Source organism: Pongo abelii, chromosome 1 (assembly GCF_028885655.2).
Source record: "Pongo abelii isolate AG06213 chromosome 1, NHGRI_mPonAbe1-v2.0_pri, whole genome shotgun sequence".
Classification (NCBI taxonomy): domain Eukaryota; kingdom Metazoa; phylum Chordata; class Mammalia; order Primates; family Hominidae; genus Pongo; species Pongo abelii.
Window position 1 is genome coordinate 214,228,276 of NC_071985.2, and position 25,491 is coordinate 214,253,766.

Genomic DNA, 25,491 nt, shown 5'->3' on the forward strand with positions numbered 1-25,491 from the left:
TGGGGAGGTACCGTTTCCTCGGTTATCTTTTTTATTTTTTTGAGACAGAGTCTCACTCTGTCACCCAGGCTGGAGTGCAGTGGCATGATCTCAGCTCACTGCAACCTCTGTCTCCCGGGTTCAAACAATTCTCCTGCCTCAGCCTCCCAAGTAGCTGGGACTACAGATGTGTGCCACCACACCTGGCTAATTTTTGTATTTTTAGTAGAGACGGGGTTTCACCATGTTGGCCAGGCTGGTCTCTAACTACGGACGTCAAGTGGTCCACCCGCTTCAGCCTCCCAAAGTGCTAGGATTACAGGTGTGTGCCACGGCACCCAGCCTGTTCACTCGGTTGTCTGGAGTTGACAGGACAGTCCTGAGTCCAGCAGGCCGCAGCTGTGGCCCCTGGGGTGAGTAGGCAGAATGAGGTAGGTGGTGGGAGGGGCAGCCTCGCTGTCTCCTGAGAGGCCCTGGGGTCTCAGCTCCAGCCCCGGCCTCGAGGCTTCAGGGTCTACCTGAAGGTGTGTTCCGGAGGGGACGGTTCAGTCCAGGGAGAATCCAGAGGCCACCCACAGGCTGATGCAGGGCCGTGGTACCATCACTGTCCACACCTCCCCCTGCCTGGTGTGGCATCTGGTGGTGCCTGTCCTCCTGCGCTCAGCCTGGCTCTGGTCAGCTGGGGAGGAGGAGGGGCTCAAGCTCCGAGGTGGCGGTGCTGCGCCTGTACACCAGGAACTGGATGGAGATCTGGGGGTGCCGCTGTTAAGGCCAAGCTGAACAGAGACTGGGTTGGACCTGCCCCTGGGGGCCTTCGACTCCTAGGAGCTGCCTCCCTCTCCCCTCCCTCCCGCCCCCACGCTGCAGGTGGGAAGGGCCAGCCATAACCTCCCAGCCTCTACCTTAGCTGTGCCCCTCCACTCAGCACGACTGCCCGGCTCCTCAAGCCCTAGCCAAGCTCCATCTATCTCCAAGCCTGGCACCGACTTCTCCCTCCCGTGGGCAGCCTCCCTTGACCCTGGCCCAGGATCTTCGCTTCCTCTCCCCTGTGGCATCCTGGAGGCTTCCAGGTGGCTGGGCCATTTTGGGGCTCAAGAGCCTAAACTGTCACCTCTCCCTGCACCCAGCAGGGACTTAGCAAATATTAAAACAAAGGCCATGTTTACTTTCTCCCAAGTGAGACCCAGGTAACGCTCTGTCCAGCCATTCAGCAGACACTTCCTGAGCCCTCACTGAAAACGGGGTCCTGTGGGGAGTGTTTCCAGATACCTCATCTTACACAATATCCTGACGAGACAGTGGCTGTTAACCGAGGTGAAGACACAGCAGCACAGAGAGGTTGACTGTGTGCCCTGCGTCACACAGCTAGGAAGCAGGGGAGGAGCCAGGATTTGAACCCAGGTTTGTCTGACCAACTCGTGTGTGTCTCCACACTCCAGCTCTCGTCTGTACAGCCTAGAACATTCTTCTCCTGCCTTCCCCTGACTAACTTCTTCTCTGTCAGGTCACAGGTTCAATGAGACAGGGGCCTTTGCTGCCCCTCTAACCAGGACAGTTCCTGGCTAGACGCTCTTGTCGTTTTTCTCTGCAGCACTTGGTGCCACTGCAATGAAGTAATTCTTTGATGATAATGTTGTGTCCTGTCTGCGCCCTGCTGGGCTGTAAGCCTCTGAGGCACTCATGGCTCCAGGGTCCAGCTGGGTGCACACAGGAGGTAGGCATGACTGGGTGAACGGATGGAGGGAGGGAGGGAAGGAGGGATGGATGGATGGACGGATGGATGAAGGGAGGAAGAGACAGATGAGTGCTGATGCTGTGTGCAGGCAGGGGCTTCCTTGCCCACACCCCACCACCTGCCTCACACGCCCTGAAGGATACGATGGTGTCGAGCAGCAGCACGCCCAGGCTGCCCACAAGCCAGGGCAGGTGGTGCATCAGGTAGCTGCCCTCGCTCTGGCCCTCCTCGGGGTTTTTGAGCAGCACGCTCAGCCCATACAGCGTGTTCCCCAGCATCACCAGCGCGAACAGCGAGTAGGAGATCCCCTGGGTGGACTTCCGGAGGAACTGGGGCAGGAGGAGGTCAGGTCAGAGATCTCGAACGGGCCTCTTGTCACTCTGGATTGTAACTGTCCCCATGTCCACCTGCCCCACCACAGTGCACCTGCTCTGAGCCAATCTTTCCCTGGGTGCCCAGTGTCTGACGTGGGCCCGACACACAGAAGAGCCTCCTCCCACCCACAGACAAGCCCTCCCAGGCCCCTGCCCAGGTCCACAGGAGACCGTGGCTGTGCCAGGCCTGTGGCCCCACACCACCCTGCATTCCACCCCACACAGGCTCTAGCTGCCCAGCAAGCCTCCCCTCCTCGACTCCCCAGCTTCTCCTCTCCCCTCAGGCCTCCAAGCTCAGCCCCTCACCTCCCCCTGACCGCCCACTCCCCCAACACACACGGGTCTCTTGTAGCCTGGCTGGCAGGCCGCACCACGCCCATTTTCCAGAAGCAGAAATGGAGGCTCGGAGATTGGATTAACTTGCCCAAGCCAACAGTGGGAGTAACCCAGACTTTCTGAACCAAGGCTCCTATGCTGTGCTACTCCTTAGCCCAGAGGGCCCGGGTGGCCAGGTCGGCTCTACTTGGCCCCACCCAGCCCCTGCTGGAGGCTCACGTTGGTGCGGATCTGAGGCAGCCGGGAGAGCAGGTACAACACGCTGGAGATGGAGCCGATGACGAAACCAATGATTTCCTGCCGGGTGAAGGGCTGTGGGGCAGAAGGGGGTACTTGGTGTCTCGTAGGAGCCAGAGGTGATCCCCCACCCCATTTAGCACCCATGAGGCTGTGCAGGGGAGAGCCCTGGGGACGAGCCATTCTCCATCCCTTCGACCGCCACGCCCACGCCTCACCTTGCTGCCCGACTCCACGGACAGGAGCGCCCGCCCCCGGAAGGCTTCCCTAGGGGCAGCCACGGGCCCAGCAGCGCTCAGCAGCGGTGTGGCGCACGCCGTCCCCATTAGGAACAACAGCACGGAGTTAATGGGGGCAGACACTGCACACAAGGCAGGAGGGAAGCCGAGGTTAGATGGCTGAGTGGCAGCGGGGGGGTGCTAAGTCCTGGCCTTGCCCCTCAGGGGCTGTGTGACCTTGGGCAAGTGACCTAACCTCTCTGAGCTTTCATTCTTCATCTGTCGAACGGGTACAACAACAGTACCCTTCTCCTAGAGTTAGAAAGGTGAGACGCTGAGGGCAGGGAGGTCAGGAGGGGGTTACACGAAGCAGAAATGCTGATGAGACAACTTCCTCCCCAGGTCCCTCCCCGTGTCCGTGTAGCCTCAAGCTGACCTTGTTTCCTGCTCCTCCTGAAGGCTGGGGCAGAGGCAGCCTGTGTGACTTGCCCTCGTTTCCCCAGCTCCAAGCCCAGGGCCGGACACAGAGGAGGAGCTGGAGCTGTGTCTGCTGAATGAGCCCCTGGGCAAGAGGAACCGACCTGTGGTCTGGGCCAGGACGCGCTCACTGCCCTCAAGCCTCTATCTTGGCCAATTAAGGCTCAGGCTCTTAGATAAGGCCCGGGGAAGCCTTTCCGAGGTTTGGGTTATCACCCAGCCATGGGGAACCCGCTTCCTCCCACACTCCAGGCGCCCCCCCCGACTGCCCCCTGCTGCTGGTAGAGCATCTGACAGAGAGCGGTCCCCATACTCACACAGAGAGGGGCGTGTCCTGAACTTGTAGTAAAAGTACAGCGTCAGCATCACCAGGTCTGCCAAGACGTAATACACAGCCGTGTAGGTCTGTAAGAGACGCAGGGGGCCCGGGGGTTGGCACAGTCCCAGGATCTGAGACCACGCCCCGGCAGCCCTCTGTCATATCCCAGCTAGGTGACCCTGACCAAGTCACTTTGCCTCTCTGAGCTTCTGTTTCCTTATCTGGCAAGCAAGAACTCCCAGTTCCCACCTGGCAGAATGACAGAACAGGTGGACGAAAGACCCAGGAAAGGATCTAGCCCAGGAGGGGCCAATGAGCTGGTGGTCAGCGCTAGCAGTCAGGACAAAGCAGGACTCCACGGTGAAGCAATGGCTCTGGTTTGGCCTGACACCAGGGCAGTCAGAATTTTCTGGTCCCACGTGGGAAGATAATGCCTTCCTGACTGGGAGCCCCAGCTCTGCCTGCCCACAGGAGCGGGATGGCATCTGGGCCTCCCACGGAAAAACTCCCTTTCTCCTCGAGGGGCCCACCCTTTGAAACCTTCGCCAGCACTCCAGTACCCTGGAGGTGGAAGACCCTGAAACTTTCCTGTTAGACATGCTCATATTGCAGATGGGGAAACTGAGGCCCAGAGAAGAGCAGTGACCTGCCCACAGTCACAGTTCGGCAGACAGAAGGATGGGGCCCTCACACAAGATGGAATGACGGGTCAGGGTTCTGGAGGCCAGGCGGGCCAAAGAGCCTGGCATCTCCTCAGGCAACCCTTCAGGGTGAGGCAGGGTTAGGGGTAGCGCCACCTTGCCCGGGTACCGGCCCACCTGCAGGGGCAGCTGGTCAGCAAGGAAGGAGCCAATGAGGTTGCAGGAGTCTCCACCAATCCAGCCCAGGAGGAACCACAGGGACAGCGCCTGGTCCATGTTGCCCGTCTTGTAGGCTTTGATGAACTGGCTGTGGAAGAGGAAGAGGAGGGGACGCATGCTCAGGCCACCTTACAGGGGATGCCGCCTTACAGGGGACACTGCCCAGAGGAGACGACCACAGAAGAGCGAGGCGGCAATGGAAAGGAAGTGGCCTGGGGGCCCATCCTCCCCACAGGCGGGATCCTCAGGAGCCTTCTCGGCCCTTTGGAGGAGTCCCCTGGGGAATCCCTTCTAAGCCGAGGGCTCTACGGCTGTGCATCTCTCCAGGGTAAGCCCCAGCCTTACTCAGATTCTCCTCCACCACACCCTGGGGTCTCCAGTGGGGATCTGGGGCTTATCTAGGGTCCTGAAGTTTTGTGTTGGGCCCTGAGAACTGCTGCATAGAACCCTGGATCCTTCCTCCTGTGGATGCAGGGAAGGGCATTGCAACAAGAACAGTGCTGGGGAAGGGATGCGCAGGCCGAAGGCCTGGGCACGCCGGGTCTCCAGGAGCAGCCGTAGCCAAGATAGGCAGAACCCCAGCCCAGTTCTCTTTAGAGGGCAACAGAGAAGGGGGGGGCTGAGGCGCCTGGAGCTCCACTATCAAGGTGGTGGGCTTTTGGTCCCCTGGCTGTTTTCCCAAAAGTCCCTGGTGCTGGGACCCTCTTAGGACTTCTGGCCAGGTGTGGGTACGAGGCCAAAGCTAGCGGTGGCACTGAGGCCCAGGGCAGTTCTGAGCCCTCTGCATGTGTGTTGACTCATTCTGTCCTCAAGACACCTGTGCTGTCCAGTCTACCACGATGACCTCCTCACTGGGCCTGGAGGAAGCCGTGCCATACCGCTCGGATTCAACTCCTACCTGAGCCTCCGGTCTTGCTCTTAACCATTATACATACTGCCATTTACTGTTCCAGTTTCTCTTTAACCACCTGCATGCATGAAGGAAAACAGACAGATAGAAAGAAACTAAATGGTGGCCAGATACGGTGGCTCACACCTGCAATCCCAACACTTCGGGAGGTTGAGGAGGGTGGATCACTTGAGGCCAGAAGTTTGAGACCAGCCTGGCCAACATGGTGAAACCCCATCTCTACCAAAAATACAAAAATCAGCCAGGCATGGTGGCGCATGTCTGTAATCCCAGCTATTCGGGAGGCCAAGGGATAAGAATTGCTTGAACCCAGGAGGTGGAGGTTGCAGTAAGCCGAGATCACACCACTGCACTCCAGCCTGGGCAACAGAGCAAGACCCTGTCTCAAAAAAGAAAATAAAAAGAAACAAAGAAACTAACTAAATGGCAGCTCATCCTATCCATTATCCAAGCCAGAAACTAAGAAACGGGCATTGGCTGGGTTCTTCCCACAGCCAGTCCTTCCACCTGCCTCCCTCAGCCTCCTAACAAGCCTCCCTCCTTTCAGAAATCTTTCATCCTCCCTTTCAGAAATCTTTCTAAAACCCCCATCTCAGCCAGGAGCAGTGGCTCATGCCTATAATCCCAACACTTTGGAGGCTGGGCGTGGTAGCTCACACCTATAATCCCAGCACTTCAGGAGGCTGAGGCAAGAGAATCACTTGAGCCTAGAAGTTCAAGACCAGCCTGGGCAACACAGCAAGACCCCATCTCTACCAAAAAAAAAAAATTAGCCAAGTGTGGAGTGGGGGCCTGCGGTCCCAGCTACTCAGGAGGTTGAGGTGGGAGGATCACTTGAGCCCAAGAAGTTGAGGCTGCAGTGAGTTATGAATGCAGCACTGCACTTCAGCCTGGATGACACAGTGAGACCCTGTCTCAAAAAAAAAAAAAAAATTCTTTAATAACAAATAAAAAACTAAAACCCCAGTGTCACCAAAAACTGCCAGAGCCTTCCAGTGCTCTTCGACAAGGACCACCATTCTACGAGGGGACCCTTGCAAGGCCCCAGGCTCGCCGCCCCAGGATGGCTCTCTCTTCCTCCCATCTCTGGTCTCAGATGTCCCGCCCACCCCTCCTCAGGCCCAGAGGCCTCAGAGTCATCTTTCCCATCTCAGGAAATATCGGTTCCTCTGGGCCTCCCCTGACACGAGCTCCGCTGGCATCTTCTCCTTCCTCCTTTGTAACACTTGACATCCCCTTCCCTCCCAGATTCACTCAAGTTTCCTGAGGACGGGGGAGTGACTAGCATAGGCCCAGCACTGAGAAGGCCCTTAATCAAGGTTTATCCCTTACAGTAAAGCTCCTCCTAAGATGCTATGACTCAACTTGTCTTCATCAATTGCAGGAAAGTGATTCTGTCCCACTCAGAAGAGACTGAGTCCTAGGGAAGACCAGGGGGGCAGCCACCCTCCCTCCATCACTTAGGGCTCTCTCCCAGGCCTCCAATCCCCTCCTTGGTTAATCAACCAGCCCAGGCAGAAAGGGGGATCCTCAGCCAGCTCCTTGGATAGTCCTGAGGAAGCTCTCACCCCTGGACAGGGAGCCTCCCGCCCTTGGCCCCATCAGTCACCTACACCTGTCCAGTCTGCCTGGTGAGGGCCTCTCCAATCCCCCCACCATTGATGCTTGCTGAAGGCTTCCACAGCCTCCAAGGCGGCCTCCCTGCCTCCACTCTCTCTGTCACTCTGCTCCTTCCTCCCCATCACTCCCAGATTATCTTTTCAAGGGTACCAGAATGGAAGCTCTCCAAAGGCAAGGACAGTGTCTGTTTGGCTTACTTGCACCACACCCAACATGGCACCTGGAACAAGGTAACTCAGTAAAAACATCAAACCTCTGATAGGGCGCCCAGAGAAATCCATGGGGAAGGACAGTCTTTTCAACACTTGGTGCTGGGACAACTGGATATCCACATGTGTGGTGGCTCATGCCTGTAATCCCAGCACTTTTGGAGGCTGAGGCAGGTAGACCACCTGAGGTCAGGAGTTCGAGACCAGCCTAGCCAACATGGTGAAACCCCATCTTTACTAAAAATGCAAAAATTTGCCAGGCATGGTGGCACATGCTTATAATCCAAGCTACTCAGGAGGCTGAGGTAGGAGAATCACTTGAGCCCAAGAGGTGGAGGTTGCAGTGAGCTGAGATCGCACCACTGCACTCCAGCCTGAACAACAGAGCAAGACTCTGTCTCAAGAAAAAAAAAAAAAAAAAGAGGTTGGACTCCTACTTCACATCATTTACAAAATATAACACAAAATGGATCAAACACCTAAATGTAAGAGTTACATCTATATAACACTTAGAACAAGAGATGCTGGGCACGATGGCTCATGCCTCGAACCCCAACACTTTGGAGGCCGAGACAGGAGGATCGCTTAAATCTAGGAGTTTGAGATCAGCCTGGACAATACAGTGAGACCTTGTCTCTACCAAGAAAAAAAAAAAAAAAAAAAAATTTCAATTAGCAAGGTTTAGTGGTGCACATCTGTGGTCCCAGTTACTCAAGAGGCTGAGGTGGGAGGACCGCTTGAGCACAGAAGGTCAAGGTTGCAATGAGCTATGTGATCACACTACTGCACTCCAGCCTGGGGGACAGAGCAAGACCGTGTCTCAAAAAAAAAAAAAAAAAAAGAAGAGATAAGGATAAATCTTTGTTATCTGCATTTGGCAGTGGTTTCTCAGATATGACACCAAAACCACAAGAAACAAAAGAGAAAAAATAAACTGGACACCATCAAAATTTAAAATTTTTATGCTTCAAAGGACACCATCAAGAAAGTGAAAAGACAGTCGAGCGGGGTGGTTCATGGCTGTAATCTCAGCACTTTGGGAGGCTGAGGCGGGCAGATCACCTGAGATTAGGAGTTTGAAACCAGCCTGGCCAACATGGTAAAACCCTGTCTCTACTAAAAATATAAAAATTAGCTGGGTGTGGAGGGAGGCGCCTGTAGTCTCAGCTACTCAGGAGGCTGAGGCAGGAGAATCGCTAGAACCCGGGAGGTAGAGGTTACAGTGAGCCATGATTGCGCTGCTGCACTCCAGCCTAGGCAACAGAGCGAGACTACGTCTCAAAAAAAAAGAAGTGAGGCCAGGCGCAGTGGCTCAGGCCTGTAATCCCAGCACTTTGGGAGGCCAAGGCGGGTGGATCATGAGGTCAGGAAATCGAGACCATCCTGGCTAACATGGTGAAACCCCGTCTCTACTAAAAAATTACAAAAAATTAGCCGGGCGTGGTGGCGGGCGCCTGTAGTCCCAGAGTGAGACCTTGTCTCAAAAAGAAAAGAGATGGAGACTCTCTCTTGTCCCCCAGGCTGGAGTGCAGTAGTGTGATCCTGGCTCACTGCAGCCTCTGCCTGGTGGGCTCAAGCGATTCTCCTGCCTCAGCCTCCCGAGTAGTTGGGACCACAGGCACGCGCCACCACACCCCGCTAATTTTTGTATTTTTAGTAGAGATGGGGTTTCACCATGTTGGCCAGGCTGGTCTTGAACTCCTGCCCTCAGGCGATCTGCCCACCTTAGCCTGCCAAAGTGCTAGCATTACAGGCGTGAGCCATGGCACCCGGCAAAAAAAAAAAAAAAAAAAAATACATGAATGTGCATAGCAACATTAATCATAATAGCTACAAAGTAGAAACAACCCAATGTCCATCAATGGATGAATGGATAACCAAACGTGCTATACACAGAATAAAACAGTATTCAGCCACAAAAAGGACTGAAGTACTGATCTGATACATGCTATGACATGGATGAATCTTGAAGACATTATGTTAAGTGAAAGAAGCCAATCACAACAGGTCCTGTGTGATTCCATTTATATGAATCATGAAATGTCCAGAAAAGGCAAATCAACAGAGACAGAAAGTAAACTAGTGGCTGGCAGGGACTGAGAGGTTCCGGGAGAAATGAAGAATGACTGCTGATGGGCATGGGTTTCCATTTGGGCTAACGAAAATGTCCTAAAATTAGTTGTGGTGACAGTTACATAACTCTGGCTATACTAAAACCAATGACTTGTACACTGAATGGGTTAATTGCATGAAATGCGAATTCTCTCCCAATAAAGCTGTTAAAACAATGTCAAGCCCCTGATCAAAGCCTTGTCTTTATCCCTTAGGATAAAGAGCACATTTCTTAAGAGCAGAGCATGCCACTTAGGCCATAGGGCCTTTGATGACCCCGTGACCTCACCTCTCCCTTTCCTGACCCCCACACACTGTCCACCATATAATCGCAGCTGCCCCTTCTCTGTGCATCTGCTGCTTCCTCTACCTGAACTGCTCTTCCACACTCAGCCCCTGGCTCTCACCCCTCAATGCTGTCCCATCCTCGGCTTTTAGCCTAGAGGCCAACACCTCCAACTCCCTTCTTTTTTGTTTTTAATTTTAATTTTTTTTTTTTTTTGGTAGAGATGGGGGTCTCACTGTGTTGGCCAGGCTGGTCTCGAACTCCCGACCTCAAGTGATCCTCCTGCCTCGGCCTCCCAAAGTGCTGGGATTACAGGCGTGAGCCACGGTGCCTGGCCTCCAGGTCCTTCCTGACTGTAATCTTCTTCCACCTCTGCAGATCAGGTGGGTGTCCCTCTTCTGTGCTTCATGTAATGAAATAATAGCAGTGTCACCACTGACAGCTTTCAGGCTTGTGCAAACATTGTGTGAAGGCCCTGAGTGGGCAGCTCTCTCTACACACCCTCATGCCATCCTCATAGCAACTGTCTAGTTAGGTAACAATATTTCCATGACACAAGCAAGGAAACTGAGGCTCAGAGCAGTGAGGTGACACGCCCAGGTCAGGATGCTCTTGACCCCTGTGCAGCATGTCCTCAATCCCTGATCATGGCAGCGGCTACGCAATGTTGTGTTCACTGCTGCTATCTCCACCACCAGACTGTCAAAGTCTGGAGGACAGAGGTTGTGTTTGATGCATCCCAGCCCTCCCACTCTCCAGCCCCATCTCTGACCAGCTGTGTGACCTAAAGCAAATTGCTTAACTTCTCTGGGTTTTGGATCCCTCATCTATAAAACAGATGGATGGTAACTGTCCCTGTTTCACAAGGTTGTTGTGAGGATTAAATGAGGTAGAAATATGGCAAGTGCTTAGAAGCAAGCCAGGTATATGGTGGGCACTCAATAAACTGTTGCAAAGGTGATGATCTCTGTATCAGCACTGCCCAGCACTAGGTCTGACCTGCGGTAGCAATCAGTACAAGTCCCTGTCAAGGGAACCCACCCAGGCTCTAGTCTAGGGAGGCGCATGGCCCACCAGACAACCCCTCGCTGAGCAGTAGCTGGAGCCACTGCCTCAACCCCACAGCCCTGCCCTGGTCCTGCCACCAAGACACTACTCACGGGAAGGTAGATGCAGCAAAGCAGAGAATGGAGATCAAGCCCAGGCCCACACTGGCCTCGTCCCAGCCGTCCTGGGCACATTCACCCAACACATCCCATATCCACTGGATGGAGCCATTGGGGCAGCTGGAGAAGTTGCGGGAGCCCAGTTTCTTCCAGACCATGGCTGTGGAGGAGGGGCCCCCGGCCAGGCAGGGCTGCACCGGAGGGAGGGAGCTGGTGTTCTGAGGCCAGCAAGGGTTCTACAGGGAGGAAGAGAGGAGGCTTTCAGCATTGGGAGGTCCAGGTCCTATTCACAGTCATCCCAAACTAAGCTCATCCCAGCCTTTTCGCCGGGCTCCTGGCCCTGAACCAGAGAAGGGCAAAGACATAATCTTCACCCACCAGGACCCAATCAGCCCCCAGGTGCACAGATCACAGCAAACACACGCCAACTAGAGACACATGCAGACAGCATGCTGGATCTGCAGAAGGGACGGGTGTGTTCAAATCCCTGCTTCAACACCCATTCATGCTAGACTTTGGGCAAAGACTCAGCCTTTCTGTGCCTGAGCCCTCTCATCTGTAAATGGAGTCATCACAGTGCTGCCTCCCACATACAGCTGTTGTGTGGGTTCAGTGAGTTCATACACAGTGTGTTGAACTGAGCCCTCGATGTTACCTTTTCCTATGACTCTTGAACACTTAGGTTGTTCCTAATTTCTTGTTATTATTGTATGTAAATTACTCTGTATTGTAAATTACTCTGTAAGGATCTGCTGAGGCCAGGCCCATCAAGTTCATCTAATTTAAAGCAGGTTGTAGCCATGAGCGATGGCTCATGCCGGTAATCCCCACAATTTGGGAGGCCAAGGCGGGAGGACAGCTTGAGCCCAAGAGACTGAGACCAGCCTGGCAGCCTGGGCAACATAACAAGACCCCATCTCAAAAAAAAAAAAAAAAAAGAAAGAAAGAAAAAGAAAAGAAAAAAAAGAAAGAAAAAGAAAAGAAAAATTAGCCAAACATGGTGGTGTGCACCTCTGGTCCAAGCTACTCAGGAGGCTGAGGTGGGAGGATCACTTGAGCCCAGGAGGTAGAGGCTATAGAGAGCCATGATCTCACCAATGCACTCCAGCCTGGATGACAGAGCAAGACCCTGTGTCAAAACAACAACAACAAAATAAGGACTGGGCACTGTGCCAGCACCCTAGGAGGCTGAGGTGGGAAAGATTACTTGAGCCCAGGAGTTCGAGAACAGCCTGGGCAACGCTGTCTCTATGAAAAATCCAAAAATTAGCCAGGTGTGGTGGCACACGCTTGTAGTCCCAGCCAGCTACTGAGGAGGCTGAGGTGGAAGAATCGCTTGAGCCCAGGAAGTGGAGGTTGCAGAGCAAGCCATGATCGCGCCACTGCACTCCAGCCTGGGCAACAGAGCCGGACTCTGTCTTAAAAGAAAACACACATACACACACACACACACACACACACACACACAAACCATAAAGCCCGTTGCCCCACACAGAAGAGGCAAGTGGAGAAGAGGAGCAAGGGATCCCCGGAGTTGCATGAGTGACAAGGACTCAAGTTTGGGATGCTGCAGCCTGTATTGTCCCAGGAGCTCAGAGTATGGGGGACGCCTACCAGCAAGGAGTCCACAGCTACCTCCCCACTGTCACACTGACAAAGCCAGAATATGGCTGATCGCAGGAGTGGGCAGGGCAGGCCTCTCCCGGTACCCGGGCACCCTGGACAGTGAGTAGAGCAGTCATTGCCTGTGTGACACCTTAGAGGAGGGAGGGAAAGTGAGGCTCAGCTGGGCCATCTCCATCAGTGATGGTCACCACAGCTTGGACCAGTGAGCCAAGGATCCTGCGTGCATTCATGTTGCATCTTCACAGCAACTATGAAGTGGGGACCACTGATATCCACAAGGAGCCTGAGCCAGAGTGCAGAAGTGATGTGCCAGCGCCACCCAGCCAGGAAGCTAGAGTCAAACCCAAGACTCAGACCTACACCCCTGCTCATGGCCACCTGCCACACTGCCCGCCTCAGGTCCATCTGTCACCAGCAAAGCAGAAGACTTCTGTGACTGGAGGGAGAAGGGGACAGGGGGAGAGGGGGAGAGGGGGACAGGCGGAGGGGGGGAGAGGGGGAGAGGGGGAGAGGGGGAGAGAGGGGAGGGGGATGGGGGGAGGGGGAGAGAGGGAGAGAGGGAGAGAGGGAGAGAGGGGGAGAGGGAGAGAGGGGGAGAGGGGGAGAGGGGGGGAGAGAGGGGGAGAGAGGGGGAGAGAGGGGGAGAGGGGGAGGGGGGAGAGAGGAGGAGAGGGGGAGAGAGGGGGAGAGGGGGAGAGAGGGGGAGGGGGGAGAGAGGGGGAGAGGGGGAGAGGGGGAGAGAGAGGGGGAGAGGGGGAGAGGGGGAGAGGGGACGAGAGGGGGAGAGGGGGAGAGGGGACGAGAGGGGGAGAGGGGGAGAGAGGGGGAGAGAGGGGGAGAGAGGGGGAGGGGGAGAGGGGGAGACAGGGGGAGAGGGGGAGAGGGGGAGAGGGGGAGAGGGGGAGAGGGGGAGAGAGGGGGAGAGGGGGAGAGGGGGAGAGAGGGGGAGAGAGGGGGAGAGGGGGAGAGAGGGGGAGAGAGGGGGAGAGGGGGAGAGAGGGAGAGAGGGAGAGAGGGAGAGAGGGGGGGAGAGAGGGGGGGAGAGAGTGGGGGAGAGAGGGGGGGAGAGAGGGGGAGAGGGGGAGAGAGAGGGGAGGGGGGAGAGGGGGGGAGAGGGGGGGAGAGATGGGGAGAGAGGGGGAGAGAGGGAGAGAGGGAGAGAGGGAGAGAGGGAGAGAGGGAGAGAGAGAGAGAGAGAGGGAGAGGCCTCTGTGGTCTGGCATGAGTGCACAGCCAGAAAGGGGGCTTCCTCTTTTTTCCCTGTGCTCAGAGGGGATTTCCTCATCCAGGCGGGGGCTGTCTCTAGCTGTCTTCATTCCCACTTGTGTCAGGAGGCCTGGGCTCCCCAGCTAGTCCCTGGCTGGCCCTACGGAACTGCTGAGGACACAGAGACTAGGGAGCACCAGGAGGGAAAGGAAGTGAGTCAGCACTTCCTCTCAGGAAGTCGTAGACCCTCAGCCCTAATGTGACTCGCTGTGGGCAGAGGCCCTGGACCTGAAGGTAAGGGCGCCCCAGGTCACTGTCAGCCCAGCTCACTGGTCTACCTCCAGGGCCCGGCACAGGCAGGGAGGCTGAAAGCCTCTTCCCTGTGTCTTCGTGGCCCACCTGGGGGACCATCAACACAGCTGATGTTGGAAACCTTCACCTGATGCCCCATCTCCGGCCCCTGAAAGGCCACTCCAAATTAACATATAGTTCAGGTGTGGCTGGTTCAGTGGTTCACACCTGTAATCCCAGCACTTTGGGAGGCCAAGGCAGTTGGATCACTTGAGCTCAGGAGCTGGAAAACAGCCTGACCAACATGGTGAAACACCATCTCTATCAAAAACACAAAAATTAGCCAGGCGTGGTGGGTGCGTGCCTGTAATCCCAGCTACTCAGGAGGCTGAGGCAGGAGAATCACTCGAACCCAGGAGGCAGAGGTTGCAGTGAGCTGAGATGGCGCCATTGTACTCCAACTGGGTGACAGCGCAAGACTCTGTCTCAAAAACAAAACACAAACAAACAAAAAAACCATATAGTCCAGGTGAGAACTACACGTTTGCAATGCCAAAGGCATTTCAAATCAAGTCCTCATGTTCTCAGCCACCACTCCCAACTGGGCTGCACCCCCACACCCCCTTGCAGAGCCTGAACACAAGGCTGCAACTCATCCACTGCCATCCTCACCACACCCCGGCAAGGTTGGGTATACTGTGCTCATTTGACAGGTGAGGCTGAGCGGCCTTGGAAGTGAATTAACCTGCCTGAGCCTGTCTATAAAATGGGGCTAATGACACTCACTCCTTGGGGCAGCTGTCCTGACTAAATGCACATAATGCTCTCAGCCCTGTGCCTGACAACACATAGCAGCGACTGTTTTCAGGATGAGAGTCCAGCATCTCAACCACCTTGGAGACTCTCTCACTCACTTCCCCCTTTCCCCAGGTTAGGGAGGAAATGAAATGGACACATCTCGCATGTGTGTGTTGGGGGGTTGTCTCGAGGAAGGTACCTTGGTTTATGGACCCTGCGGCCTCTCTCTCACTTCCCCCTTTCCCCAGGTTAAGGAGGAAATGAAATGGATGCACCCCAGTATGTGTGCGTGTTGGGGGGTTGTCTTGAGGAAGGTACCTTGGTTTATGGATCCAGGATACTGGGTGGGTGGCCCCCTGACCTTGGACAGGACCCATGTGCAATGTGGAGCTCGGGACACTCTGAGACACACCTGATCCCTGAACAGAAGGGCCTGGCTCTGAGGGCCATCCTGCGTAGTTCCTGTCACCTAGAAGCCAGGCATGGGCCCACTTCCTGTTCAAACAGCACTGAGCAAATGGATGTCCAAAGTTGCAATGGAGCTTGACCTCATCTGCATGCATGGGAAGGACCCCAGAAGTGGTACCCTGGAATCACCCTTGGAGGGTGCATGTTCAAAATTTGGAGTCAGTGCACCTGGGCTGGGGCTTAGAGATTCTGAGTTTAAGAAGCCCTCCAGCGATTCTGCTCCATCTGGTGCACTTTGAGAAAGGCTGGGCTGGAGATGACATCTCCTGCCACACCCAAACTCCTCTCCCTGATCCCAAGCTGAGTCAGGGATGCTTCGGGCACATGATCACAGCCAATCATGTGTCCACCTTTGTCTACAGGATGAAGTCCAAATTACCTGAGGCTAGGCCTCAAGTTACTCCAAGAACTGCCCCTCCCAACCTTATCCCCTGCCTCCTGACCCATATCTTCAGTCATTTCAGGTCTCCAGGCTTCCGCACGTGCTATCTCTTCCCCTAGAAGTGTCCTGCTCCCCTTCAAGGGCCTGGTCATGAGATAAGGACTCACTTCTAAATTGCCCTTTCAAAGATGCCCCATGAGAGCTGGCTGGACAGAACCTTCCACCTCCTCCTCTCCCCTTGTCCACACACCTGAAGAACACTACCACTGTCCTCTGCGACCACTGTCTTTGAAACGTACTCTCCCCACTCTGGGTTGTGTATTTCTTATTCTCCAGGTGTAAGCACACCTAGAGGTTCAGCAAATGTTGAGAGACAGAGAGAGAAAGAGAGAGATAGAGAGAAGGACAGAGTGAAGAAGAGAGGAAACAGGGGTGAGGAAAGGAGAAAGGGGGGAAGAGAGAGAAGAGAAAGGAAAGGAGAAAGTTAGGAAGGGGAGAAAGCTATGAGCTCGAACAGCCCAGGGTTGAGGAGAAAAGCACTCTGGAACAGACCTGCCCAGTGCCTACCAATCTGGAACTCAAGTGATTGAGCTTCGTAGTTCTCATCTGAAAAGTAGGGGAATAGTGCAATACCCACCACCTAGGCTGACTGCAGAGTTAAATGAGACAATCCAGGCCAAGCGATTACAAGGGTGCCTGGCACTGGCACTCAACACCAACAGCCCAAAATGACTATTATTTGTTCTCATTGTAGCCCCTCCAGCGTCCGGGCACACAGGCGCCTCCAGTAAGCGTTGATTAGACATGACCTGTGACCCAGGCCCGGGACCCCTCACACTTCCAGACTCAGACTCTCCATGCACACGTTTGGAAACCTACCCTAAGCACGGCGTGGGAGGAGGCAGTGTGGGCCCTCGGTCCCTGCAGACCTGGGGAGATTGTGGAGGGAGGAGCGTCCCAGCTCGGGGCTACCACCTACTCCAGGCCTCGGCGTCCTCGGCCACAGCTCCCTCCTGGTGACTCAGCCCGGCGCGGGCCGCCTGTTTGGAGGGATAATGATAGGACAGCTGCTGGGGCCAGCGCCGCGAGGGCCCCTCGCCCGGCCGGCCCGTGAAAAACGAAGCCATCAGATGCCAAGGGGCCGGTCGGCCGGGGCAGGGCAACTCCTGGCCAGGCCAGCTCGAGAGGCCGCGCTAGTCGCCTTTGAGGTAGGGGGCCACGGGCTGCGGACTCCCGAGGGCCACCCAGTCCCGGCCCGGAGCCTCGTCCCAGGATATCGCGCCACAAGGAGGGTGCAGGAGCCCGGACAGTCCAGCGGCCGGAGGAGAGGGCTGGAAGGACGTGGCAGGGAAGCCCAGGAGCCCCGACCCCCAGCCGTGGACTTTGCCACCTGCCCCCTGACCGGCTCACCACGTCCAGATCCGCCGCCAGGGCCCAGCTTCTGGGTCAGGGCCCGCCGGGTCAGCTGACCGCGCGCCACCGCCCCGCCCCCACGCCGCGCGCTGGGCTGACCCGGCCTGGAGGCGCTGCAGCCGCGCCTGGTGTCCCCGCCCCCAAGTGCCTCCGCGCTCCTCCCCGGCGTGGGCGGGGCCTCCACGGCTCCCAACGCGCAGGCGCCGCTGCTATGCTGAGCGCCGCGTCTCGCGTAGTCTTCCGCGCCGCGTCCCACTGCGCACTTGGCTCTCCGCCGCCCGAGGCCCGCGCGCTCACCATGGCCAGGCCACCGCCACCGCGGGTCGCCTCGGTGCTGGGCACCATGGAGATGGGGCGCCGCATGGACGCGCCCGCCAGCGCCGCGGCCGTGCGCGCGTTTCTAGAGCGCGGCCACACCGAACTGGACACGGCCTTCATGTACAGCGACGGCCAGTCCGAGACCATCCTGGGCGGCCTGGGGCTCGGGCTGGGCGGCGGCGACTGCAGAGGTAACAGTGGCCCCGATCCTCCCCATGCATCGTGTAGAGCTGAGCCCGTCCCCAGCCGTGCATCACCCCGCTCGGGCCCGGCCGCGGGCGGCACCGACGGCTTCGACCCTCGACCCCCACCCCAGGTCCACCCCGCAGCTCTGGGAACCCCAGGACAACTAGACAGTGCTTTGTCCTGACTCCTTTCCGCCACTCTCCTTCCCCTGGGAGTTGCAGCGCGAGAGTCTCCCCCCAGCCTGGTCTGGCCCATCGCTTCCCACCTCCATTGATGCCTCCGCCTCCAAACCTGCCAGGTGCCCACAACCGGTCCCCACCCAGGCTCTCCCCCTTTTCTCTACCCCTTCGTTGCCATCATCACCCATGCACTCCCTGGGCACCCTTTTCTCATCCTGGCCTTTTCTTAACCGCTAGACTTTGCCCTGTGTAGCTGGCAGTACCTCTGCCTCTCTCAGGGAGAACTGTGGCGATGCCGTAAGGCTGGCTGGGAGAGTAGGAGTGTTAGGGAGTGCGGACGGGTGAGGGTGTAGGGACTTTCTATCCACTCTACGCCAGGCTTTGACATGGGGCCATAGGAGGGAAAGTGACTCCAGCCCTCCACAGGGAGTTCAGAGTCTAATGAGGAAGATTGAAGTAATGATTTCTGGAGAGCCCGGAAGAGAGAGTACTTTGGGGAGCTGCAGGCCGGGGAGAGGCACTAGGGAAGGCTCAGCAAATGCTGGATGGAACTTGGCCTTAAAGGCTCAATGGTAGGTTGGAGGAGAACAAGAGAAAGGAGCATTAGAGTCTGTGCAAAGACTTGGTTTGGAAATGCAATGTGCGTGATGTGTGAAAGGAAGGCCACTGGGCAGGTGGGGCTTGAGCGGAGGATGGAGGGGACTGTCCCTCGTGAGCCTGGTGCCCTTGATAGCCCTTGGGAGGGTGCCTGGCACTCAGTGAGGGCCCAGGGAAAGTGGGCTGTTACCCTTACCATGCTTCACCCACTGGACTATTCCGAGGCTCTTGCTCCCCACCCCTGAGGAGAGGTTCTCTCTGGGTCCTCCTTAGAGTCATAGCAGGTGGGGGGTCGGGGGGAAAAGAGGGCGAATGTGAATCTCAGGCCCATGCTTTTTCTAGTTCACCTGGCTGCATGTTGTTGTTATTATTTGAGACGGAATCTTGGTCTGTCACCCAGGGTGGAGTGCAATGGCAAGATCTCAGCTCACTGCAACCTCTGTCTCAGCCTCCCAAGTAACTGGGATTACAGGTGCACACCACCACGCCCAGCTCATTTTTGTATTTTTAGTAGAGATGGGGTTTCACCATATTGGCCAAGCTGGTCTCCAACTCCTGACCTCAAGTGATCTGCCCACCTCAGCCTCCCAAAGTGCTGGGATTATAGGTGTGAGCCACCATGCCCGGCCAGGTTACATGCTATTAATAATGAAGATTTTGTTCCTGAGTTGGTTTTTCTTCTCCAACCCTTCCCCGCTTCCATCTTTGAGGCCAGGAGCTCACTGGACCGAAGTCCTCAGGCCAGGCCTGAGGCAAAGTTCATGCCAAGAATGCCTGGGGTGTTGTGGGGAAATGGAGAAAATCTGGATGAGAAACTGTGGAACTTGTTCTCTCCCATATCCCAACTGATCTCATGACACCCGTCTGAGCTACTGAGCTGACTTTGCTAAGTATGAAAAGTGCAGAATCCATCCACCGACCAATCCAGACAGCTGGGGTTCTTTTGTTTTGTTTTGTTTTGTTTTTTGTTTTTTGAGACAGTCTTACTCTGTCGCCCAGGCTGGAGTGCAATGGCACGATCTGGACTCACTGCAACCTCCGCCTCCCAGGTTCAAGTGATTCTTCTGCCTCAGCCTCCCAAGTAGCTGGGGTTACAGGCACGTGCCACCACACCTGGCTAATTTTTGTATTTTTAGTAGAGACGGGGTTTCACCATGTTGGCCAGGCTGGTCTCGAACTCCTGACCTCAGGTGATCCACCCACCTCAGCCTCCCAAAGTGCTGGGATTACAGGCATAAGCTACCTTTCCTGGCCCAGCTGGGCTTCTTTTTTAATTTTTACTTTTGTAGAGGGAGGGTCTTGCTACATTGCCCAGGATTATCTCAAACTCTTGGGCTCAAGTAATCCTTGCTACTCAGCCTCCCAAAGTACTCCCAAACTAGGTTTACAGACTTGAGCCACTACATCTGGACCAACAGCCGAGGTTCTTTATAGGGGAAAGAATAGTGCAAAATTAACTCATTTCCAAGCTGCTTGGATGCAGAACACTGTTGTCATAGCAACGTGTCTGTACAGTGGTTGGATGTATGCTCATGCTTCTGTGAGTCGGGAAGGGGAGGGGAGAATTATAATTAACATTCTGCTCAGTGTGCCTTCTAAGCTCTCCAGTTGATCTCTGCCACTGGGCCACATTCATGTGGCTGCTTCGCTTTCCTAAATTCTTCCAGGCCTGCCCCCTTGACTTCTTTCTTTATACTGCAGCCAAGTGTGAACACAGGTGACCGGTTCACACCCTGACAAAATCTGGAATGATCAAGTTCAGATTCAGTGGGATGGTATTTAAGAACTTTTGGGATGAGGTCTGTCCCTGTCTCTTGTCGTATGTCCCACTGCTCCTTGCTCTGGAATTTAAGCTCTTATAACTTAGACTTGAAGGTTTGGAGCCTCACATACTGTTTTTTTGCCTCTTTGACTTTGCATGGATTCCCATGCTCTGGAGTGTACTTCCTGCTCTTCCTTGTTGGCTGGGACTCTGGGAGTGATCTCCTAGAAAAGCCTTCCCTGGAGTCTCCAAGTTGGCTTCATGCATCTCATCTGGGCTCCTTGGCATCGTGTGCCTTTCCCTCCTGTGCTTACCATATTGTACCATCATCCTCTAGGGCTCCAGGAGGGCAGAGATCCATTGTGTTCAGTTCATCTCTGCATACTCAGTCTCTAGTGCAACGCCTGGCACAGCCAGCAAGTTGGTGACTAATGATAGTTATTCTAATAGGTGAACATTGAGAACTCACATATATGACATTATTTAATCCCCAGGACCTCCCAATGAGGACAGTTTGATTATTATCACCCCATTTTACAGATCATACAATTGAGGCCAAGAGAATATTAGTAATTTAGCTAGAGTTACATGGTTAGCAAATGGCTCTGATAGGTCACTTAACCATTCCATTCTCTCTCCAAGTGAAAATTGCCACCAAGGCCAACCCTTGGGATGGAAAATCACTAAAGCCTGACAGTGTCCGGTCCCAGCTGGAGACGTCATTGAAGAGGCTGCAGTGTCCCCAAGTGGACCTCTTCTACCTACACGCACCTGACCACGGCACCCCAGTGGAAGAGACGCTGCGTGCCTGCCACCAGCTGCACCAGGAGGTGAGGGGGCCCTCCGAGCTCCAAAGGTGGGCTCCTACTCCTTTCTTTATCCTGATCCTACTCATGAGAGCAGAGGCACCAGGGCAGTCCCAGGGTGGGGCAGGGAACAGCCGCATTCCCTGGGACCTCACTCTGGCCTCCCTTTCCTGGTCTGGGCTGCACTGGGTTCTGACTGGAGCCTCACTCACGCAGGGCAAGTTCGTGGAGCTTGGCCTCTCCAACTATGCTAGCTGGGAAGTGGCTGAGATCTGTACCCTCTGCAAGAGCAACGGCTGGATCCTGCCCACTGTGTACCAGGTGAGGGCTGGGGCTGCAGAGGCCAAGGTCTCTAGGACTCCTGCTCATCCTGGGCTCTCTTTGGCCCCCTGACTGCCCCCTGTGCCCTCTGCATAGCAGCCACTCCCCTGCTGAAAGCCTGCAGATGGCTCCCATGTACCCTCAGGATGCCATTCAAGCTCCTCAGCCTGGCCACTGGGCATCTGCTTCTTTCCTGCCTGACTGTGCACCTTGGACCCTTCCTTCCCCACCTCCTTTCATACTTCAGCCTGGAACACACTTCCCCTGCTCTCCTCCCTGGGAGAAGCACTTGGGCCTTACATAGAGGTCTCCTCCTCTGGAAGCCTTTCTAGACAGCCCCACAGGAGTCTCCAGTCTCCAAACCTCTTCTTCATACATTCAGCGAGTACTTTCCAGCTCCTTGTTTGATTGTAGAACCTAACTTTATTGTAATTAGCTGCCTTCCTGTCTATTTTTTTAAACTTGAGTAAACATCTACTGGAGGCAGGGATTTTGTGACACCTGCTTGTGGTTGTAACCAGTGTCTAGCATGGAGTTCATACACCAGATATTTGTGGAAAGATACCATTCCACTTCGATTTTCTGTCCTTGGGCCCAACACCCTCCCTCCATCCCCTACTAACAGTAGTGATGTTAGAATATTGCTGAAGTCTTGGGCTGGTGTTGCTTTAGAGTTTAAAAGTGGAAGGCAACAGTTCCTTCTCTTGACATGTCCACTCTGTCCCCGGGGTCCCTCTCCCTGCAGGGCATGTACAACGCCACCACCCGGCAGATGGAAACGGAGCTCTTCCCCTGCCTCAGGCACTTTGGACTGAGGTTCTATGCCTACAACCCTCTGGCTGGTACGTGGAGCATTCCTGACCCTGTGTCAGCCTATTCCCGACCCACAGATGCCCAGCCCAGAATTTACGAAGCAGGGAGGGTTTGACAAGAGGCTGGGCTGCGTTCTTCAGGGACCTCCTGGGTCCCTGCCCCTCCCCTAGACCAGAGCCCTGAGGGATATGGCAGCTTCTGGGGCACTCGGGGCCCGGGGGCTGATTGCTGCCTTCCCGCAGGGGGCCTGCTGACTGGCAAGTACAAGTATGAGGACAAGGACGGGAAACAGCCTGTGGGCCGCTTCTTTGGGAATAGCTGGGCTGAGACCTACAGGAATCGGTGAGCTGGGGGTGGGCTTGGGACGATGGCTGGGGTGGGGTCAGCTCTATGTGGAATGAAGTCCTGGGCTGTTCCTGAGGTAAGACCTTCCTTTGCTGTTTGCATCTCCTCCCCTGCATTCCTTCAGGAATTCCCAAGCACTCTGTGGGTTTTCTTGTTGTCTTGGGACCTCGGGGGGGAAATGAGGATCCCTGGATGTTGGGGTCTTGAAGTTGTAGCTCTTTCCTGAGCAGTCACCTGCTGGGAAGGAAAAAGCGAGCCCAGGATGGGCCAGGCATGGTGGCTCATACCTGTAATCCCAGCACTTTGGGACGTCGAAGTAGGAGGGTTACTTGAGCTCATGAGTTCAAGACCAGCCTGGGCAACATGGTCTCTACAAAAAAAAAAAAAAATGCAAAAAAGTGGTCAGGTGTGGTGGTGCACACCTGTCTATAGCCCAGCTACTTGGGAGGCTGAGGCAGGAGGATTACTTGAGCCTAAGAGGTTGAGGCTGCAGTGAGCCATAATCATGCCAGTGCATTCCAGTGTAGGCAACAGAGTAAGACCACGTGTCAAAAAGAAAAAAGAGAGCCCAGGAGGGAATCCTGCCCCATCTGAGCAGCCTTCGTGTCCCTGGGGAAAATCAGAGCAGGCTACTGAGTCCTCAGGAATAAAGATTCATTGAGGTCTCTGCTAAGGGGCCCAGCGTCCTGGGTGGTTCTGATGCCCAGCAAAGTGGGAGACCTATGACTAGAGAGGACACCCGCCCTTCAGGGCTGCAGGGTGTAGGGTGGGGCAGTGGTCCTCGATGGCTATTTGGTGTGGCTCCCAGTGTGACCCCCATGGTACTGACCCCTGTGCTACCGTCCCCTCTGCACAGCTTCTGGAAGGAGCACCACTTCGAGGCCATTGCGTTGGTGGAGAAGGCCTTGCAGGCCGCGTATGGTGCCAGCGCCCCCAGCATGACCTCGGCCGCCCTCCGGTGGATGTACCACCACTCACAGCTGCAGGTAAGCAGCAACCCTGGACGCTCAGCTTCTTTGCTTCCAGGGCGACCAGCATCACCTTTAGGTGAAGCCCAAAGCATTTGATTTCTCAATTCCTCTGAAATTTCTCTTTCTTCCAATTCTCATAAACACTCTTCTCACTGGTCTTTGATGGTATCTGAGTGGAGGCTTTGTAGTGAGGGCTTCATTACAGGGATTTTCTTATTCCTTAGGCTTTATGAATTATGATTATCCCAGTGTTATTGATGAGGAAACCAAGGTTCACCCAGCTATTAAAGTGGCAGACGTTTTAACACAGGTTTAACTAAAACCCACCCATCTCACCCTTTTGGTTTCCCTCTCTTGATGCCCCCTGTCTTCCTGGTTAAACCTTACTTCCTGGCCAGTGGCAGTGGCCCACACCTGTAATCCAGCACTTTGGGAGGCCGAGAGGGGAGGATTGCTTCAGCTCAAGCATTTGAGTCTAGCCTGGGCAAGAAAATGGGACCCTATCTCTACAACAAATCAAAAACATTAGCCAGGTGTGATGGCTTGCTCCTATGTTCCCAGCTACTCTGGAGGCTGGGATGGGAAGATGGCTTGAGCCTGGGAGGTCAAGGCTGCAGTGAGCCGAGATTACACCACTGCACTTTAGCCTGGGTGACAAAGCAAGACCCTGTCTAAAAAAACAAGCAAACAACAATGAAAATAACAGCAAAAAACTTATCTGCAGCTCCAGCCTTCCATGTTGCATAGTGTCTGGCATATATCCGGTAGATGTTCAGTACGTGGGAGCTGTGTTTTACATAAGTTTTCTTATTCCAATGCTGAAAATAGAGAAAAAGATTGAATGTCGTGCCCACATTGACAGCACATACACTAAAATTGGAATGATACAGAGAAGATTAGTATGGCCCCTGCGCAAGGATGACACGCAAATTTGTGAAGCGTTCCATATTTTTCCGCCGCCACCACCACACTGCACTACCTCCCACCCCCTTTTGTGTACAAAACACAAGGAAAAATATTTTTGTTTGAAAAAAAAAAAGATTGAATGTCAAAACAAGCTTAATAACGTAGCCCGCTTTTTTATTTTTTTGAGACAGAGTCTCACTCTGTCACCCAGGCTGTAGAACAGCAGCGCACTCATAGCTCACTGCACCCGCAACCTCCTGGGCTCAAGTGATCCTTCTGCCTCAGCCTCCCTAGTAGCTGGGACAAGGCATGCACCATCGCCCCTGGCTAATTTTGTTTTGTTGTTTTTTGTAGAGACAGAGTCTCTCTCTGTTGCCCAGGCTGGTCTTGAACACTTTGGCTCAAGTGTTCTTCCCACCTCGACCTCCCAAAGTGCTGGGATTGCAGGCATGAGCCACTGTGCCCAGCCAACTTAGCCATTTTTACACAGCTGCTGGGGGGCAGAACTGGGCTGTGAATGTAGGCCTGTCTGGGAGCGTCGTGTGGCAGTAGGGGAAAGGATGCAGGTTTCAAGTCACATGGGTACAGCTATCCAAGGCACCTTAAGTCCTTTCTGGACATACAGGATATAAATATAAACAGGGACCCCAGATCTCAGCAGGGAGGTGGCTGGGAGGGCTGTGAGTGGAGTTGCTGTGCAGCAGAAGAGGGTTGAAGTCTAGCTGTCTCCCTTGCAGGGTGCCCACGGGGACGCGGTCATCCTGGGCATGTCCAGCCTGGAGCAGCTGGAGCAGAACTTGGCAGCAACAGAGGAAGGGCCCCTGGAGCCAGCTGTCGTGGATGCCTTTAATCAAGCCTGGCATTTGGTTGCTCACGAATGTCCCAACTACTTCCGCTAGGCCCATCGTGGCTCAGGCTGCCCAAGGCTTTTCTGTCACCTCTTTTGTTCTCTCACACTGACCAGTCTTGGCCTTAAGCTGACTTAGAAGGGTCTTTCTGAATTGTCTAGATCCATGCATTATTTTTCTAGCTTCCTGCCTTGCTCCCTGTTCACTTTACACTGTGAAACGTCGGGGGTGAGTCCCACTTGAGCACTTCCTGTTGAATAAAGCAGGCACTTGACCTGGCTGTAGCCCAGGTCTTGAGTGAACCCCAAAAACTTGTTTTCTCTGCTGTTGACACCTTGTTTCGTCTCCTACCTGGGGACTGAGAAAGGGCAGAACCATGGGCTGGAGTCTTCAGAGGGCAGAGGTACTAGGAGGGTC

The 25,491-nt window shown here is 54.8% G+C and overlaps 2 protein-coding genes and 1 non-coding gene across 6 annotated transcripts; 2 read left to right on the forward strand and 1 right to left on the reverse strand.

Annotated features, from left to right (window-relative positions):
- Positions 1–17,052, reverse strand: SLC66A1 (solute carrier family 66 member 1). 4 transcript variants are annotated; one of them, XM_054540747.2, is made up of 10 exons: positions 17,020–17,052; positions 16,489–16,649; positions 14,190–14,442; positions 10,833–11,074; positions 4,494–4,623; positions 3,674–3,761; positions 2,880–3,022; positions 2,644–2,736; positions 1,858–2,043; positions 1–729 (listed from the first exon to the last, which is right to left on the reverse strand). In XM_054540747.2, exons 4-10 carry the CDS (start codon positions 10,994–10,996, stop codon positions 655–657), a joined length of 879 nt encoding a protein of 292 aa, XP_054396722.1. In that variant the 5' UTR covers positions 10,997–11,074; positions 14,190–14,442; positions 16,489–16,649; positions 17,020–17,052; the 3' UTR covers positions 1–654. The 4 variants fall into 4 exon arrangements, with proteins under 4 accessions (XP_054396722.1, XP_024092130.1, XP_054396734.1 ...); XM_024236362.3 differs by lacking the exon at positions 14,190–14,442; XM_054540759.2 differs by lacking the exons at positions 14,190–14,442; positions 16,489–16,649; positions 17,020–17,052 and adding an exon at positions 5,434–5,503 and having other exon boundaries at positions 10,833–10,947.
- On the forward strand, positions 16,633–25,385 carry LOC100939526 (aflatoxin B1 aldehyde reductase member 2). The gene is made up of 7 exons (XM_024251104.3): positions 16,633–17,531; positions 20,707–20,894; positions 21,087–21,191; positions 21,937–22,033; positions 22,247–22,346; positions 23,206–23,335; positions 24,964–25,385. Exons 1-7 carry the CDS (start codon positions 17,234–17,236, stop codon positions 25,123–25,125), a joined length of 1,080 nt encoding a protein of 359 aa, XP_024106872.1. The 5' UTR covers positions 16,633–17,233; the 3' UTR covers positions 25,126–25,385.
- LOC112130914 (U6 spliceosomal RNA) lies at positions 24,167–24,273 on the forward strand. The gene has a single exon (XR_002913084.1). It is a non-coding gene; the product is annotated as a U6 spliceosomal RNA (small nuclear RNA).
- Positions 25,386–25,491: the final 106 nt, after the last annotated feature.